This window comes from Blastomyces dermatitidis (genome assembly GCF_000003525.1).
Source record: "Blastomyces dermatitidis ER-3 genomic scaffold supercont1.1, whole genome shotgun sequence".
Lineage (NCBI taxonomy): Eukaryota > Fungi > Ascomycota > Eurotiomycetes > Onygenales > Ajellomycetaceae > Blastomyces > Blastomyces dermatitidis.
In genome coordinates this window covers 5,166,618-5,181,163 of record NW_025544774.1, presented here as the reverse complement: position 1 = coordinate 5,181,163, position 14,546 = coordinate 5,166,618, and the positions used below count along the sequence as shown (strand labels likewise).

General features: G+C 47.3%; 3 protein-coding genes across 3 annotated transcripts; all 3 read right to left on the bottom strand.

Annotated features, from left to right (window-relative positions):
- Positions 1-1,338: 1,338 nt before the first annotated feature.
- On the bottom strand, positions 1,339-4,184 carry BDCG_00686 (tubulin-tyrosine ligase; the record flags this gene model as incomplete). The annotated part of the gene is made up of 4 exons (XM_045416198.1): positions 1,339-2,740; positions 2,968-3,027; positions 3,135-4,051; positions 4,173-4,184. 4 exons carry the CDS (start codon positions 4,182-4,184, stop codon positions 1,339-1,341), a joined length of 2,391 nt encoding a protein of 796 aa, XP_045271981.1.
- Positions 4,185-4,496: 312 nt separating this feature from the next.
- Positions 4,497-6,239, bottom strand: BDCG_00685 (adipose-regulatory protein). The gene is made up of 4 exons (XM_045416197.1): positions 6,073-6,239; positions 5,808-5,992; positions 5,252-5,713; positions 4,497-5,113 (listed from the first exon to the last, which is right to left on the bottom strand). The coding sequence occupies exons 1-4, from the start codon at positions 6,118-6,120 to the stop codon at positions 4,645-4,647; spliced, it is 1,164 nt and encodes a 387-aa protein (XP_045271980.1). The 5' UTR covers positions 6,121-6,239; the 3' UTR covers positions 4,497-4,644.
- An 82-nt stretch (positions 6,240-6,321) lies between these two features.
- On the bottom strand, positions 6,322-14,529 carry BDCG_00684 (Ccr4-Not transcription complex subunit). The gene is made up of 5 exons (XM_045416196.1): positions 13,565-14,529; positions 13,174-13,498; positions 8,088-13,102; positions 7,131-8,030; positions 6,322-7,062 (listed from the first exon to the last, which is right to left on the bottom strand). The coding sequence occupies exons 1-5, from the start codon at positions 14,297-14,299 to the stop codon at positions 6,997-6,999; spliced, it is 7,041 nt and encodes a 2,346-aa protein (XP_045271979.1). The 5' UTR covers positions 14,300-14,529; the 3' UTR covers positions 6,322-6,996.
- Positions 14,530-14,546: the final 17 nt, after the last annotated feature.

The following is a 14,546-nucleotide window of genomic DNA, read 5'->3' as shown; positions in this document are numbered from 1 at the left end:
GGAGATAGTAGTACGTACCGAGTACATACCAAGTACATCGAAGGGGCCCAACGGCATGTCCTTGCTCATAACTTGAAGAGGAAAGGCATCCAATAATTACAGAGGCAAGAAAAAGCATGCAGCATGCGCAAATATTTTTAATAGGGCTTACTTAGCTGGATTATCATATGCATCTACTCTACTCCGTACAGAGTATATCAACGTACGTCCAATATTAATGAACACAACAAAGAAACTGTTTATGAAGTTATTCAATCATAACTATCACCATGTTATTTACTCCTTGAGTTTAGATCTGTACACAATCAGCTCGAGCATCGGCTGTTAAACTGAGGTATGCCAGGGGCGGGCAGTCACCTGCTTGGATTAGCAGTGGGAGTGAGCGTCTGCCTCTGCCCTCGCAAGGACCAGAAGAGAACCTCCAAGAGAGGACGTATATTGTTTGGGTTTCGAGTCAGCAAATGGAGATAAAAAGAAAAGCCAGAGAAAAACAGGCAGGTCCATGCCGCCCCAGTCGCATGGAGTTAACTAGCCAATCCACCCCAGCACAAGTCTGTTGAGCTTTAAACGGCAGCCCTAAAGCATGAGTGGCGGCTCGTTCGTTGTACGGAGTAACTAACTACTGCAGGCAAATGCTGCTAATCTCCAACTACCCACTGGCCTCGACATTCATCGGTTATCGCGCGTGTGCTACATTCTCGAAATTCGAGAAGAACACAAAGGAATGGAAGAAAAGAATGGGGGGTGTGGGCTGGGAAGAGAGGTAGATGTGTTAACTATCAATTTTGATACGTTTTATATTTTATAAACCTAAATTGTAGTTGTCTGAAATGTACGGGACTACTTTTCTTGAAATTCTTCCCTGTCTAAACGCCCCATGGTATGCACGCTGTTGTCCAGATTGAAAAAAAAAAAAAAAAAAAAAAAAAAAAAAAGGGTAGATAAATAAATAATAAATACAAGAAAAAAAAAAAGAGAAAATAGAACAGCCATAACTTCAACCAATCCTCGAAGCACAAGAAAATGCAGCCTAGATATTGTATTGCTCTCGGCGATAATGGCACGGCTGTGAAGTATTTTAGGTCACCCAGCATCCACCTCTCCAACCTTTGAGACCGCAAAGGGAAAGGGACAGACAATAAAACAAGTTTCCTCCTGCGAACACATCCAATGGTGTGACGTAGAGGGGTGGTACTGGAAGATCCTCAGTTGCCCAGCCCGCCGGAAACAACCTGTTTTCCGACTTTCTACCTCATTAGCAGCAAGAGGTAAGTATTGACCATATACTTACAAGTGGGTTCATCAACATTCAGCGCTACAGGTGGAAGGAGCATTCAATCACCTCCTCATCCCCATATCCAAATCTCTAACCAGCTGCAAGCCCAATGCCTCAGCCCGTCCTCTAGCGCGTTCGATATCCTTCTCGATTCCGAAAAAAGGCTTCACAGCAACCTCCATTATGGCTTCAAACAGCCTACCGACAACATCCTCCTTTAGGTCATCGCCCGTCTGCCGGAAGTCCGGGAACGCATTTAGCTCCAATAGCCACACCTTGCCAGAGCTGTCAACTAAGAAGTCAACGCCAAACACTTCAAAAGCATTCGGTAGCGTCTGGAAATGCACTAGCATCCCCCGTGCCGCTGCTTCGAAGACTTCGCCTGTCACAGCACATATCTGCTCGTATACGCTTTCTTTCCAGTTGGTGTTGGAGTCGAGATCTCCTGTCGTCGAGGAAGAGAAGGAAGACGGGGCGGTATCCTCAAGTGCCCAAAAGCGTCGGACGGCATTCCGTTTGGCGGTGCCGTCACGATCGGTTTGAAGACACGTATTTGTCAGGTGACGGGTGAGGTCGTCAATTCTGTCACCGCTACTGTGCCAGGGAGGCAGGTAGGGTTTGTCAGCGAATAGGGCGAGCATTTCCCTGTACACATAAACCTGCAGCGAGCCTACAGCTAGCACATATGTACGGATGTGAAATTTCCGATTCGACTCCGATGGCAGTAGGAGAGGTGGGTGGATGTATGGTTGTGCTATGAAATGGCGGAGCTGCGAGGTGATGATTCCATGGTTGACATCACGGTTATCATCATTCTCTGATTCTTTATTGGCATTGGCGTCAACGTTCCCGTCTTCGCTATCTACGCCATCCTCGGAATCGGATTGGCCGTCTTCCCAACCTTCAAATATCTCCTGCAGGGACGATTCGCTATTGAACAGGCGAATACCCTGTCCTCTATCACTCATCCCAGGCTTTAGAATCCACCATTCCTTTTCAGCCTTTTCCTTCCCCTCATTGGCCTCGAAACTCTCTCGTAACTCATAGGCCTCGACCAACGCCTCATCAAGAAACTCCGCGTAATCTAGCTCAAAATCAACGGCTGGTTTGTAGTGCGTTTTTAGAACGCTGTTGGGATGTTTTACCACCCAGTTCGATACCGTGTTTGATAAGAAGTGTTTGCGAATAAGCGCTTTGCGGATGACATAGGTATTCACCAATGACGTTGTAGGATGGGATAATACGTGCTCAAAGTCGCATTGCTCGTACACTCGGTATTGTAATAACGGGGATGAGGTGTCGGGAAGTTCGCAAAGGGAAAATATCAATTCGTAAGGGATATCGTGCAACCGGGCCCGTATGGCTTGGATTACAAGGGGCTGCACATATGGGTCCTGGCATTCCACTAGAGCGTAGAATTTTGGTATCTTGAAAGGCCTGTCCGGAGATCGAAAGGTAGGGTCCCTATAGTTAGAATGCACCTCTACGGGAAAAGGCAAGGTGATGATGGGAATAGTTTATGACAACGAAAGAAGAGAAAATCAAAGCGACAAAAGAACCAGTAACATATAACTATACGCCGTCTCTCTCTCTCTCTCTCTGTGTGTGTGTGTGTGGGTGGATATTTTATAAATAATCGTCTCGCATAAGCCCACAAAACGCCATCGCATTGGAGCTAGTTAAACACTCACAAGTGAATTTCTCCTGAAGGACCTGATGAGTGAAAAAAATTCGCTTTCAACCGGGTAACACTGTAATGACAAAAGAGCACATAGTTAGAATAATAGTAGACGGGATACTCTCGACAAAAATAGTGAGATAAAACAGGCTCCGTATGGACTGTGGGAAGTAAGCTTACCTAGTCATCCCCTCCTTAACTACCCATCCATCATTACCTGGAGGACTAAGATCTACGCTCTTGTAGACATCCGAAAATTTTGGCGCCCACTTGAAATGCATATGCCGATGCCCCGGCGTGGTCGTGCTTGTTCTCGCTCCTTTCCCCTTCAATTTCCCCAGCCTGGTGTCTCCTTCCCCAGCCTGCCGCAACTTCTGTTCCTGCAAATCCGGGCCCTCCCCGCTCTCCGCAGCATCTATGGCCTCAAAACAGCTCCCGGATGTCCAACGATTATCCAACACATTCGTGTAAAGGATTTTGGCTTCACTAACCCCGGCTTCGAGGGGGACATTTATGCTATAAAGATCAACATCCTCCTCCCAGTTCTTGTACAGATGTTCGATTAGGCGGACGGAATGCCGCGACGCTTCCGCAATGACGATGGGATCATGGTCCCGGGAGCTGAAGGCGTACGAGAGCGCAATGGCCTTGTACCCGCATACAGCAGCCTCCAATGCCCCACCGATTGTACCGCTCGATAGTGCGAAGACGGCGGTTGAGTTTCTGCCGTAGTTGGGCCCGGAGATAACAAGGTCAATGGGGCCGCGGTCCTTGAAGTAGTGGAATAGTCCGATTTGGACGCAACTGGCGGGCGTTGAATCAATGAGGATCCACTCGTTCTCTGGCGGCTTGCTGTCGTAATCTCCATCGGCTCCCCAAGGAAGGTGGTGAATTGTCCCGTCGTCTTTGTAGAGGGTGCCAGGGCGGAAGTAGGTAGGCTTCACGGTAGCTCCGACCAAGTGAGCTTTACCGATCCATGACCGTTGCCGGTGTGGGAGGACGACGGAGACAACGTGACCGGCAGACTCGAGAGTGTGAACTAGTGAATGGACATAGGGCGAAGACTGGTTTGAGGGAGGCCCGTCGTCGTTGACAACCTAAAGGAAGTGTGAGTAAATGAGAGGCCAGACATAGGTTTTGGCGAGACAAGGGGTGCTTTCAATTTGGATGTATTTAGGAATGTGGGAATGCCTAATGTAGCAGTTTCAATCGACTTACGAGTATATGCATTGTCAGATGCACAATGGGTTTGAATTGAAGCAGTTAAGGTTCCGGTGCGAGCTGCTCTATCGTCAAAATACCTAAACTGCGTATGGCTAACTTGGTTAGGCCTGCCCGATCTGTGGTCGGATTTCGTAGATCCTCTCACCAAGCTGAATGTAACTGGCGTCGGATTGCTGTGGTGTTGATGTTCTACATTATTCCTTGCTGCTGCGGAACAGGAAAAGGGACATGTTTGGTGGGGCAAACATTATGGTGACGGACGGTACCCCACTTCCGCGGTTGACTGCCCCCGAGCGCAAAATTATGGATTTATGCAGTGCTCAGATTAGTTTAACATTTTATGGAACTTGTATTATATACTATTTTACTATTGTTGCCGCGAAAAAGTCTAGGGGTATCATTGCAAGCCAAAAGTAAATTAAGCATGGCTCCCACAAGCACACGATTAAATGGCAGAGGGAGTTAGTTAGTCCTCGCCTTCGCCATATTCAAAGCGCACGTGGGCTCTGCGCCTCTGGACGGCTGGATCCGAGTTATCCCTTGTAGCTGTCTGCGATGAAGTGCTGGTGCTAGCCGGATGGGTGTCTGGTTCAACGTCGGGATGGCCTTCTCTAGCCAAAGTCTGGAGGACCGTAGACTCTTCAGTATCTTCTTCCTTTTTAATCTGCCCCGGTTCATTTCTCATCCGCCTTTTGCGTTGTTTAATAAGCTTTGAAGAACTATCTTCATCATCGCTTCCTTCCTCCTCCTTCACAGAGACATCACTGCTGTTTTCTTCTTCAGCTTCATCTTCCAATTTTGGCCTCTTTTTAAATGTTGGTTCAGCCTGGCCCGCCAGAGCTATCCATACCGAGGATGTAAATAACATTGAAACGATCCAGAAGGTCGAACTGAATGTTAGGAAGGAGAGGATTTTCCAATTATACATAATCCATCTATCATCGAATAATCATTAGCCCATGACATTCTCCCGCATACCCTTCGTAGGAGTTGAGGCCACAAACGCAAAGCAAGCCACACAGTCTCTTTCCAAACATCAAGAATGAGAGTCAAGATAAAAGACGGGTACATACCGTAGCCCGCTAAACTTCGCGTCAAACCTGACAACAGCATTATAAACCTGCATCCTTTCATCACTTTGAATCTCCAACCTCAGCATCTTCGGCATAGCCCCTTTCTTCCTCGCAAACTCCACCCGCCCCATCATATTAACCTTCAACTTCTCGGCCTCCCTCTGCCACCCAAGCACGTAGAGCGGCATTTTCGACACCCTCCTGGCCGTATCCACCATGGGGGACGCATATGTCAAAATAGCAGGCCTCCGCGACCGGGCAATTATATTTTCTTCCGCTGACGCTTCTGCATTTGTATTGATATTTGTGTCTACAGTAGAGACTAGTGCAAGATCAAGCATAAAATTGCCGGCATCGAGGTTGGAAGGGGTGCGCGGAAGATACAGAGCGACGCTGATATCATATTGCTGCGCAGGGATCAATTCTGTGCCCAACGTCGCAGTGCCATACGGGTGCCCGTCACTATTTTTTTTTATTTTTTTTTTTATTATTATACCCCAGTTACATAAACAGTTCGTGTTCATATCATTTACTTGATTGGGAACCATGGGCATACCCGAATTGTAGGTGAACTTGCCGCTCCATCCCGATCTGCGGCACATAGTTATAGTAGAATATCCAATATGCGACGACGGAAATGCAGAAAAGAACCAAAGACGTGAGAGCAAAGAGGACGGTGTTGATATAGGCTCGCCGTGCAGGTTTAGAGATTATGGTATGGCTAGCTTCTCTAAACGGGGCCTGGAGTCGTAAGCTAACTATGTCTTAAACGATGAGAAATCATAGGAAAGGAAATGGAATTTGGTAGCATTCATACATACCAACGCCCTAGAGTATAATGGCTGGCTTAGTCCTGTGACGCCCTCCATCCTGGCACAATTGACGGTTGTTAGAGGTATCGAGTTCGCATGTTGTTTATGTTAGCTGTTGGTGCCGTCATATTTGAGTTTCGCAGGTGACAATCGCGCTGCAACTGCGGGCGCTTGAGACCGAAGAGAAGAAAAGACAGTAGCCGTGCCAAGCGCCACATTACTTACTACACGTGGAGGGCGCTCGGCAGACTACGTAGTTACCGCAACTTCTTCACAGCTATTTTCAATTTACTTAATCTTCAATTACAAATGGCGTACTGAGTAGTAATCTGTACATGATGTTAGATATTCCCATTACATTGACGAAATTTTATAATACAACTTCGTTGGCTAGAGAAACGCTTCTTTCTACTCATCCCTACTAATTTCATATCTCGTGGCGTCAATGCCGTCCAATGTCCTTCATGATTTTCCAGATCCTCCATGTTTTCCCCGACGCCAAAGCGAATTTAAATAATGGCGAGTCAAATATAGGGTGAAACATTATATATGAATAGAAGGGAAGAAATCAATAAGATAAAATGTTTCTGCAACCATCTCGGTTCACTAATGGTGAGCACACTTAGGAAAATGCATCCCCCCCAAAACAACCCAGAGCAAAGTGTAGATAAGGAGAAAAAGGCAAACCTCGCAGAAAAACAATGAAAGAAGTAAAATAGACCCAGAAACCCTGCAATCGGCACGCACAACATAAAGAATGAAGAAAATAGCAGCTTTTGAACTACCTAGAGCCTTAGAAAAAAAAGTGATATTATAGTCATGGCATATACCCCCAAAGTCAAATCCATCCCCACAACGAGGGTGTCGTAAGCTGGTTCACGGAGTAATTTTTGTGGTGTGTTCGGATTAGGTAGAGTACATTAGTGTTACCCCCTAAGTTAGGGCCCTGGGGCTTTGCTGCTGGATGTGCTGAAGTAGCGCGTCGAAGAGATTATTGATCTATGACAACGGTTGTAATTAGTGAAAGGATATTCAGCATTGTATGACGAAAGATTGCGGATTCTTACCTCAGGTACCGCCTGAATAAATGGCAAGCGGAAGAAGGTATAGCTGCGGTTTTGTAGCAGTTCCTGGAGAGTGATGATTAAGCCCCATGGATGGGGTCGATGGACAATCAGTCGCTCAAGGAGGACACGAATAATGTGTTCACGAATATCCGATCCTTGTTGTTCGGGTTGCTCAGATCCGAAAAGGTGAAGGATGACGTAGCTGAAGTAATGCGTATGGCTGCTGGGATATCTCAGTTGGTTGGCGATGGCGCTGAGGAAGTAGTACCGAGCTTCCGGCTGTAGAGCCTTTGAAAGCTTTTCCAGCAGAACCGTATGGGGAGAATTGCTGAATACCGCGGGTGTGTTGCTTTTCTGACCAATCGACGCAACGGCATTTTGCCCAATGAAAAGGATAAGCGAATTCATCAGAACAACGTCCACATTGATAGGAGTGAAGAACTGTCCAGTTTCTTTGACAACCGGGTTTGATAACGCATCACAGATTTGTTGGACCGCATTGTCAGGAGCGACAGTACGGAAAGCGTTGTCGACAATACCGACCAGATTTGCACGTTGAAGAGGAGCGGACACATCGCCAGCGACCTTCGGCGCTTTCCGGATTTCGTCTAACCTATCAACCTTCAATCCTTCTCTGAACGGATCGGGGAGCTTCTGAAACGACGATGGGTAGGCGCTCAAAACAAGATTTCGCAGTTGCGCGCAGTGAGACGGGATAACATTACAGAATCGGTAGTGATTCTCAGCCACAAACTCGGGGAAATCATGATGGAGAATAAGCAAAATGCGAAGAACCCCTTTGTATATGTCCTTGGAGACGAATGAAACATTGGCTGGCTTCAATTGTTCGCCAACATACGGGAGTAAAACTTGGATTATTTCGCAATATGATTCCCACCCCTGGATTTTCTTCTGTTAGTGACGACATAGAAGGTCTAGATAATTTCAAAAACTTACCGACTGATCCGGCATATTAAGCATTCCGGACATGAAAAGTCGATGCGAAATGAGTGCAAGCCATCCGTAGACAAACCCAGGTGCATGTTTAGGCTGCAGCGACAAGAACTTGTCCGCAAAGACGGACATCATTTCTTTATGTTGATCCGTATTTTGCAGGCCACACATAGAATATTCGCAAAGAATGCTGGAGAAAAGCCTGAAAAATACCCGCTGGTTGAAATTCTCTCCCCGCATCACTTGGTGGTGGTTCAAGACAAGCACTAGAAGTGACAGAATAGAATTCAGATATACAGGTTTGCTGGCTTTGACAGCTCCATTGCTCTCGCCCTGGAATTTCACAAGCAAGATTACTAGCTTTGCGAGAGCATCAATGTACAAGAACGCCTCATCGATGTTCCCAGTTGGATTTTGGCATTCATGCTCGAACATGGCGACCGAAATATCGATGCTGAGCCGGAAGAACAAGGCTGAATCTTCTTGATTGTTCATGACTTGTCTCTGGTGCATATCCTTGAGGAAGGTGCTGTATGTCCTGTCATTGGAGCCGGCAAACTTATACACGCCAATCCATTCACTAAAAATGTATTCCATTTGATCGCGTTTTGAACGAGCTTGATCCGTAAGGAGCGCATTGACAGTTTCTGGGATGCCGGATTCGCGGAGCTTCCGGATAATATCTTTGGCAACAGTGAGATCTGGGTTATCGACAACCCACTTATTCATCGCATCCAAACTTCCTGAGAAGTCCGATCGTAAAGCGGAAGGTTCGTCGTTCAAAAGAACTCGGTCAATAAGGTTAGATAGTAATTCTAGGGCAGCCATGTTCTTATCTTGGATGAGTTTCGTGAGTATCATATCGACTCGTTGAAGATCCAACAACCCTGCATCAATGAGGGCAACGGTGACAGGTACGTTGAACATTTGCTCATCGCCCACATTGGCAAGTACTGTCCAGGTGAACCTGGCAATAGGCGACGACAACTCGCAGATCTTGGCCAGGATGTGAACTAGCAGCTCAATCTCCAAACGACTTTCGGTCCGCGCATACAACGTGGTGCATATTTTTGAGGCCACCCTTTGGGCTAAATCTTCACCGTTGGGAGCGCTAAGAATCGTCCGGAAGAGCTGGTTATAGTCCTGAAGGATGCTGCTATCACGCCCAAGATCTTTGAGGTGTTCCTCTGAAGCATTCCGAGCCGCCAATTGTAGCTGAGAAACGAGTGTTTCTACTTTCTCGCGCGGGTCAGCTGATTCAAGGAAACCATTTATTTGGCCTTGAGGGACTGTAATGGCAGGTTGTTGCAGGCTGGATTCCTGCTGCGTCTGCGTTATATGGTGAGGGAGAGCAGGTTGTTCGGCTGGCGTAGACAGGTTAGGAATTGCAGGGAAAGACTCTTGAAGAACGTCTGGAATTTGTTTCCCGGAATCAGTTGATGCATTCTGGATGTGGTTCTGTCCAGTCCCTCGTGATTGCCGCGCAAAATTCTCATATATAGCCAGCTGTTCTTTGTTGAGGCCACCTGGGACTTGTTTAAACGGCTCTGGAATGAAGAATCCCCAACGGCTGATGGAAGGATCGATGAAGGGTTCGTTAGGGCGTGCTGCGCGGTGGCGGCGGCGAGCTTCTAGTTGAGATTCAATGACCTTTTCGATCTCAGAGATAGATTTTTCTTCCGCTGCCTTTTCAACGATACCACACGCGGCGTCTAGGTTATCATTAACACACATAAGGATAAGCCCTTCAGGCATTGGCTGGTCCGAGAATTCTTGTTGAATTACTCTAATATAATTGGTCATGCTCATTTTTAAGGGCTCCTTGCATGTCACCAGAGCCAAACTGCCTGCAAGTGCCCGAACCATTGTTCCTGCAGCCTGGCGAACTTTCTCCTCATCAGGCTCCATTGCAAAATCCTTTAGTATAAGCTGCGCCGTTGATATGGACGCAATCGTGATGGAACGTTCGACGACTGGGGTGATGATTTCAGCAATTGCCCGCTCTACAGCGCTGTGGACAATTTGCCTAAGGACGCTAGGATCTGCCATTGTACTCGCAGAAGGAGGGAACACCAAGATTTGATCCAGGTTTGGGAGACTAGGCATCATGGATGTCTGGGGTATTCTCTCGTTGCGGATAGCACGGTTTATGTTACTCAGTGACATATCTTCGAAGGCCTCCAGGCCTTCAGGAAGGTTGGCCGACGAAATGCCATCTTCTAGTTGTGCTGGACGTTCCCTAATACATGTCGACGGCTCAATTGTCTTGTAATTAAGATCTAAGTCTCCACAGAGAACCTCTATTTCAAATTTCAGAATCATTTTCAGTTCCGCAAAATGGTATATCTCCATCAACAGGGCAAGGATATCCATTAACCATGGGTTTGGTGGCTTGAAAATCGTGGATTTCATAGCTTGAACCAACACCTTGCAGGTGAAAGGTATGACAACCATGAGGCGTTGGCTATCGAATGCTTCGATAAGGAGGTCCTTGAAATATATATTTCTATGTTTTATTGGTTTATCCTTGGCAATGGTCAAAGAGCCTAGCCATCCGCCCAAATTTTTCAAGTATGTGCGTTCGGTTGCCGAGTTCATGGTAGATTCTGCGTTCAGTAATCGTATTGCGCTAACATATGTCTCTCTAAGAACTTCCATCCAGAGAGTTTTGTCGCCAATAAGCTCTAACAGGTCGAGGTAAAGTTGCTGAAAATTCGGCTGCAATTTCGCTCGTTCTTCAACAAGGTACGAGGCGAACCACTGATGATGTTCCTCTTGTAGAACATCTCTTAGATCTCTAAGCTTCCCCTGGATATTTTGTTCTGAAACATTATTTAGAATGAAGAGAATTTTGTCATGAGCTTCTTCGTCCGGGTCGCGGTATATCTCAGGGCGAAGCGGTGGATCCACGTGGAGGGAAGAAAATTTGCGATGAGTAGTATCTGTAGCCAGGAGCTCATCAATATTGCCATTAGTCATAGCCATCCCATCGGACAGTCCATTTAATTCAGTTCCATCAGCTTCGTTAATTGGGTGGTGGCCTTGATCTCGAAGCACTTCCTCGGCTTTGCGGTAAATCGGCGTTCCTTGAAGTGTGGGGATTTGTAGAAGCAGGTTGCAAAATCCAGCCCATTCTGGGAGACGGCCCATTAATTGCTCGATAGCTTCAACGCCAAATTTGTACATCGACTGATGGGGCTCGTGCTCCCGCACCGCATCTAGTATCATTCCGAGGCCAACTTTGAGCGGGATACCAGATATTAGCTTGAAATTTATAATGCCCCCGAACATGACAGCTGTTTTTGTTAATGCTTCTAGTGGATATGTATGGTAGCAGTTATATTCATCCACAAGGCCATGGACCATACAAGTAAATAAATCTTGCTCAGCAGGATCGCGTGACGTTTTGTACCGTCGCATCAGCTCGAGGATTTCACGCAGGGAAAGTTCTTCGTGATACATTTTGCCGAATAAATCTTGCATCTGCTTATCAATTTCGACTGGAATAGCATTTCCATGAGCACCGTTGGCCTCGATAATATCGTCAAATCCTTCGCCGTAGTTTATCAGTCGTGGGTAAGCTTGAAGGCAGATTCGTTGGATGGGGGTCAAGGTTTCATGATCGACAATGTAATCTTCAAGAATTTGGAGGAGGGCAAAGACAGTTTTAACCGACAGGCTGACCATCTGCGGTGTTGGTTGCTCTTTCCGTTGGACGCGTAGTTCGTCCTCAGCTTTTATTCTCAGGAATTTCGATAACAAATTTCCCATGTCGATGGGAGCTTTCTGAGCCGCCTTTTTAACCCACTGTTCGAGATCATAGTCGTCCTTTCTGTGCGCCAAAGATGCAAGGTCCATAGCTAGGCCGTTGGTAAATTCCAAAATGCAGTCTAACCAACCATGCTCCACGGCATGCTCGTATATAAGTTCAGTGCACGAAGGATCTTGAGTAAATGCGTGAAAGAGCTGTTCCACAACCCACTCTCGATTAAGTTTCCAGACGCCATGAAGGGCAAATTGATAGCCATCCTGGCGCTTGGAAACGAAAATAGAGAAAGAACGCACAACGAAGTTGACCTGAACAGTGCTCCACGGTTGAGGAATGGCGAATGCAGAGCAAAGGAATATGGGTAGATCGTGTTGAAGAACTGTTTTAACGAATCGTTGACTGTCTGGAAGGCTCCACGTCCCTGGTGTCTCGAGAATAAGATCAAAGATGGCTTTCACCGCATCGCGGGAGCGAAGCAGGCTATGTTGCGCCTGCTCAGCTTGCTGACGAACAGTTTCGGAAGCGTCCCTAAAAATGTCGGAGGGGTATGTCGAGCGGAACTTGGGGATGCGGGAAATGTCGATGTTGGAGGAGAGCGCAGCGGTTAAGAATGATAGTTGCGTGTCTCGATTTTCCCATTCTCCACTCCAAAGCAGTTGAACATCAAGGCTTGGGTTATCGTGGGAAGCAGCAACAAGGACATTAAATAGTCGACCAAACTGATTCGGATCGATGACCACACCAACCCGATCGAAGCCGTGCATGAAGGCTGACCAGTTAAAGGCTTCACCTCGGTGGTTTTTGGCCGCAGTGAGAATCAATTCGGGAGAGAAGTGACGCCAATTAGGGGAAATTATAACATACAAAAGAGCAGAAGCAATCTGCTCTTCGCTCCAGCCACTGGGACCAGCTGAATTTATGGTTTCAACGATGTTATCCAGACTGCTCATCGATTTTGGCCCTCGCGTTTGTATCTGGCGAACAAGAGTCAATTGCGGATCAGACAACCCAAACATTTGCAAAGCTGATTCGATTTCTGGAGGCATGTCCATATCTGCGGATTGGTATCGCGCTCGGCACGCGTAAACAAGCCTTTGTTTAATGTCGTCGTCGAAATTACGGGGTGGTTGGAGGATGAAGCGCTCAAGGGTAAGGCTGATAAAAGATGTGGTAAAATCTTTGTTCGTGTCAGATATGGTAGAGACGCTATGCAGGAACTGGGTGGTTGAATTGGTAAGAATTGCATCGGCTAGCGGGGTTATAATGGTCAGTTTTACTCAGTGAATAGCTCGTTGAAAGAGTAGGGTAGCTTCAACTAACCTTTTGTGCGTAAATCTGCCTTGCTGACATTCTTGAAGGCGAGTGTCAACGCGACTTTGACAATAGGGTCTAATTTAAAGTGCTCGAGGAATGTTGAAAGGTCAAAGTCACGAAAGATATCACCATCAGAGGCATCAATAGTCTCAGCAATTTTCTGGCCTTGATCTGGATCCTGTGACACCTTCTGAACCTCCTGCACTAGCAAAGGATAGTTCCCGGCATTTTCCACCACCTTGTTGATCCCCGGAAAGATCTGAGGGGCGTTGCCAGAGAGCAGGCGACGAAAATACTTTGCAAAAACTTCCATGCCGTTTGAATTAACGAGCTTGAATCGAATTGTTAGCCATGTTATGCGGGTTGATAACAGCTCATGATCTGGCAAAATGCATACCTTGTGGATCTGTGCAGCTTTAGTTTCCCACTTTTCTTTCCCTTCCTTCTCGTTGATGGAGTCCAATAGGAGGAACACTTGAGCTACAGAGATTTTCGACAGGGACGACTGGCCAGCGTTTGCAGTTGAATTAACGGCAGCTCCGGGCTTATCAGAAGGGAAACCTGTTGGCGAGTTGATTGTAGTCCCCGTCAACAGCGGAGAGAACGCAGCACTCCTGGATATTCCCGCGCCCACACCACCTCCTCCACCACCACCTCCACCGCCCCCGCTACCTCCTCCTGAAGACGTCGAGGTAGCCAGATGCGAGACTGAAGAAGGGGTAAGAGATCTGATTTTCGGTGATGAAATTGTCTGACTTTGATGCTGCTGCTGTTGGTGTGAGCCAGCTTGTTGGAGAGAAGAGAAGGAGGTGTGAGAAGGTGCCGGGGAAGACGTGTTGCGGTTGATCGAAAGGCGATTAGAGGATGTCAGGACGGCGGAAAAGGTGGACGTAAGGGGAGATGTTGCAGAAGCGCCAGGAGCGGGACTATGCTGTTGGACAGAACGTCGGGGAGGTGATACGCTGGAGTTTGAGTTGGAGAGATTGGTGGATAGCGGCGCGAGGCCACGGCGGATGCTAGATTGGGACGCACTGGAACCCCAGACAGATTGCTGGGATCTCGCCGTCCTGGAAGCTGATGGCTTGTCGGTGCCAGAAGCAATCAAAGATTGAGCGGGGGAAGGGAAACTCATGAAGTTGGGAATGCGGTCATTTGGATGTGTGGCTGCGAAAATTGTGGGAACGTGTGCAAGGCTCGTCGAGGAGCAGACGAACGGGAGAAAAGATATACGAGTAACAGCGCCCAAATGGAGGCTTCCCTACAGGGACATAAATATGAATTAGAAGAAGGGAATGGATGTATTGAAGAGAGGATGAGATAGAAAGGTGGAGGGGGTTGTTGAGCAAGAGAGGGAGCGAGGAGGTGAGGTTGTCAGGTGA

What these genes read in the sequence shown, in the direction of transcription:
- BDCG_00685 (XM_045416197.1), bottom strand. Translation starts at nt 6,120, where the DNA reads ATGGAGGGCGTCACAGGACTAAGCCAGCCATTATACTCTAGGGCGTTG. An exon ending in CAAGTTCACCTACAATTCGG is followed by an intron (nt 5,714 to 5,807) that starts GTATGCCCATGG and finishes AAAAAAAAATAG; the next exon opens with TGACGGGCACCCGTATGGCA. An exon ending in GCGAAGTTTAGCGGGCTACG is followed by an intron (nt 5,114 to 5,251) that starts GTATGTACCCGT and finishes ATTCGATGATAG; the next exon opens with ATGGATTATGTATAATTGGA.
- BDCG_00684 (XM_045416196.1), bottom strand. Translation starts at nt 14,299, where the DNA reads ATGAGTTTCCCTTCCCCCGCTCAATCTTTGATTGCTTCTGGCACCGAC. An exon ending in GGCAGATTTACGCACAAAAG is followed by an intron (nt 13,103 to 13,173) that starts GTTAGTTGAAGC and finishes TAACCCCGCTAG; the next exon opens with CCGATGCAATTCTTACCAAT. An exon ending in TTAATATGCCGGATCAGTCG is followed by an intron (nt 8,031 to 8,087) that starts GTAAGTTTTTGA and finishes AAGAAAATCCAG; the next exon opens with GGGTGGGAATCATATTGCGA.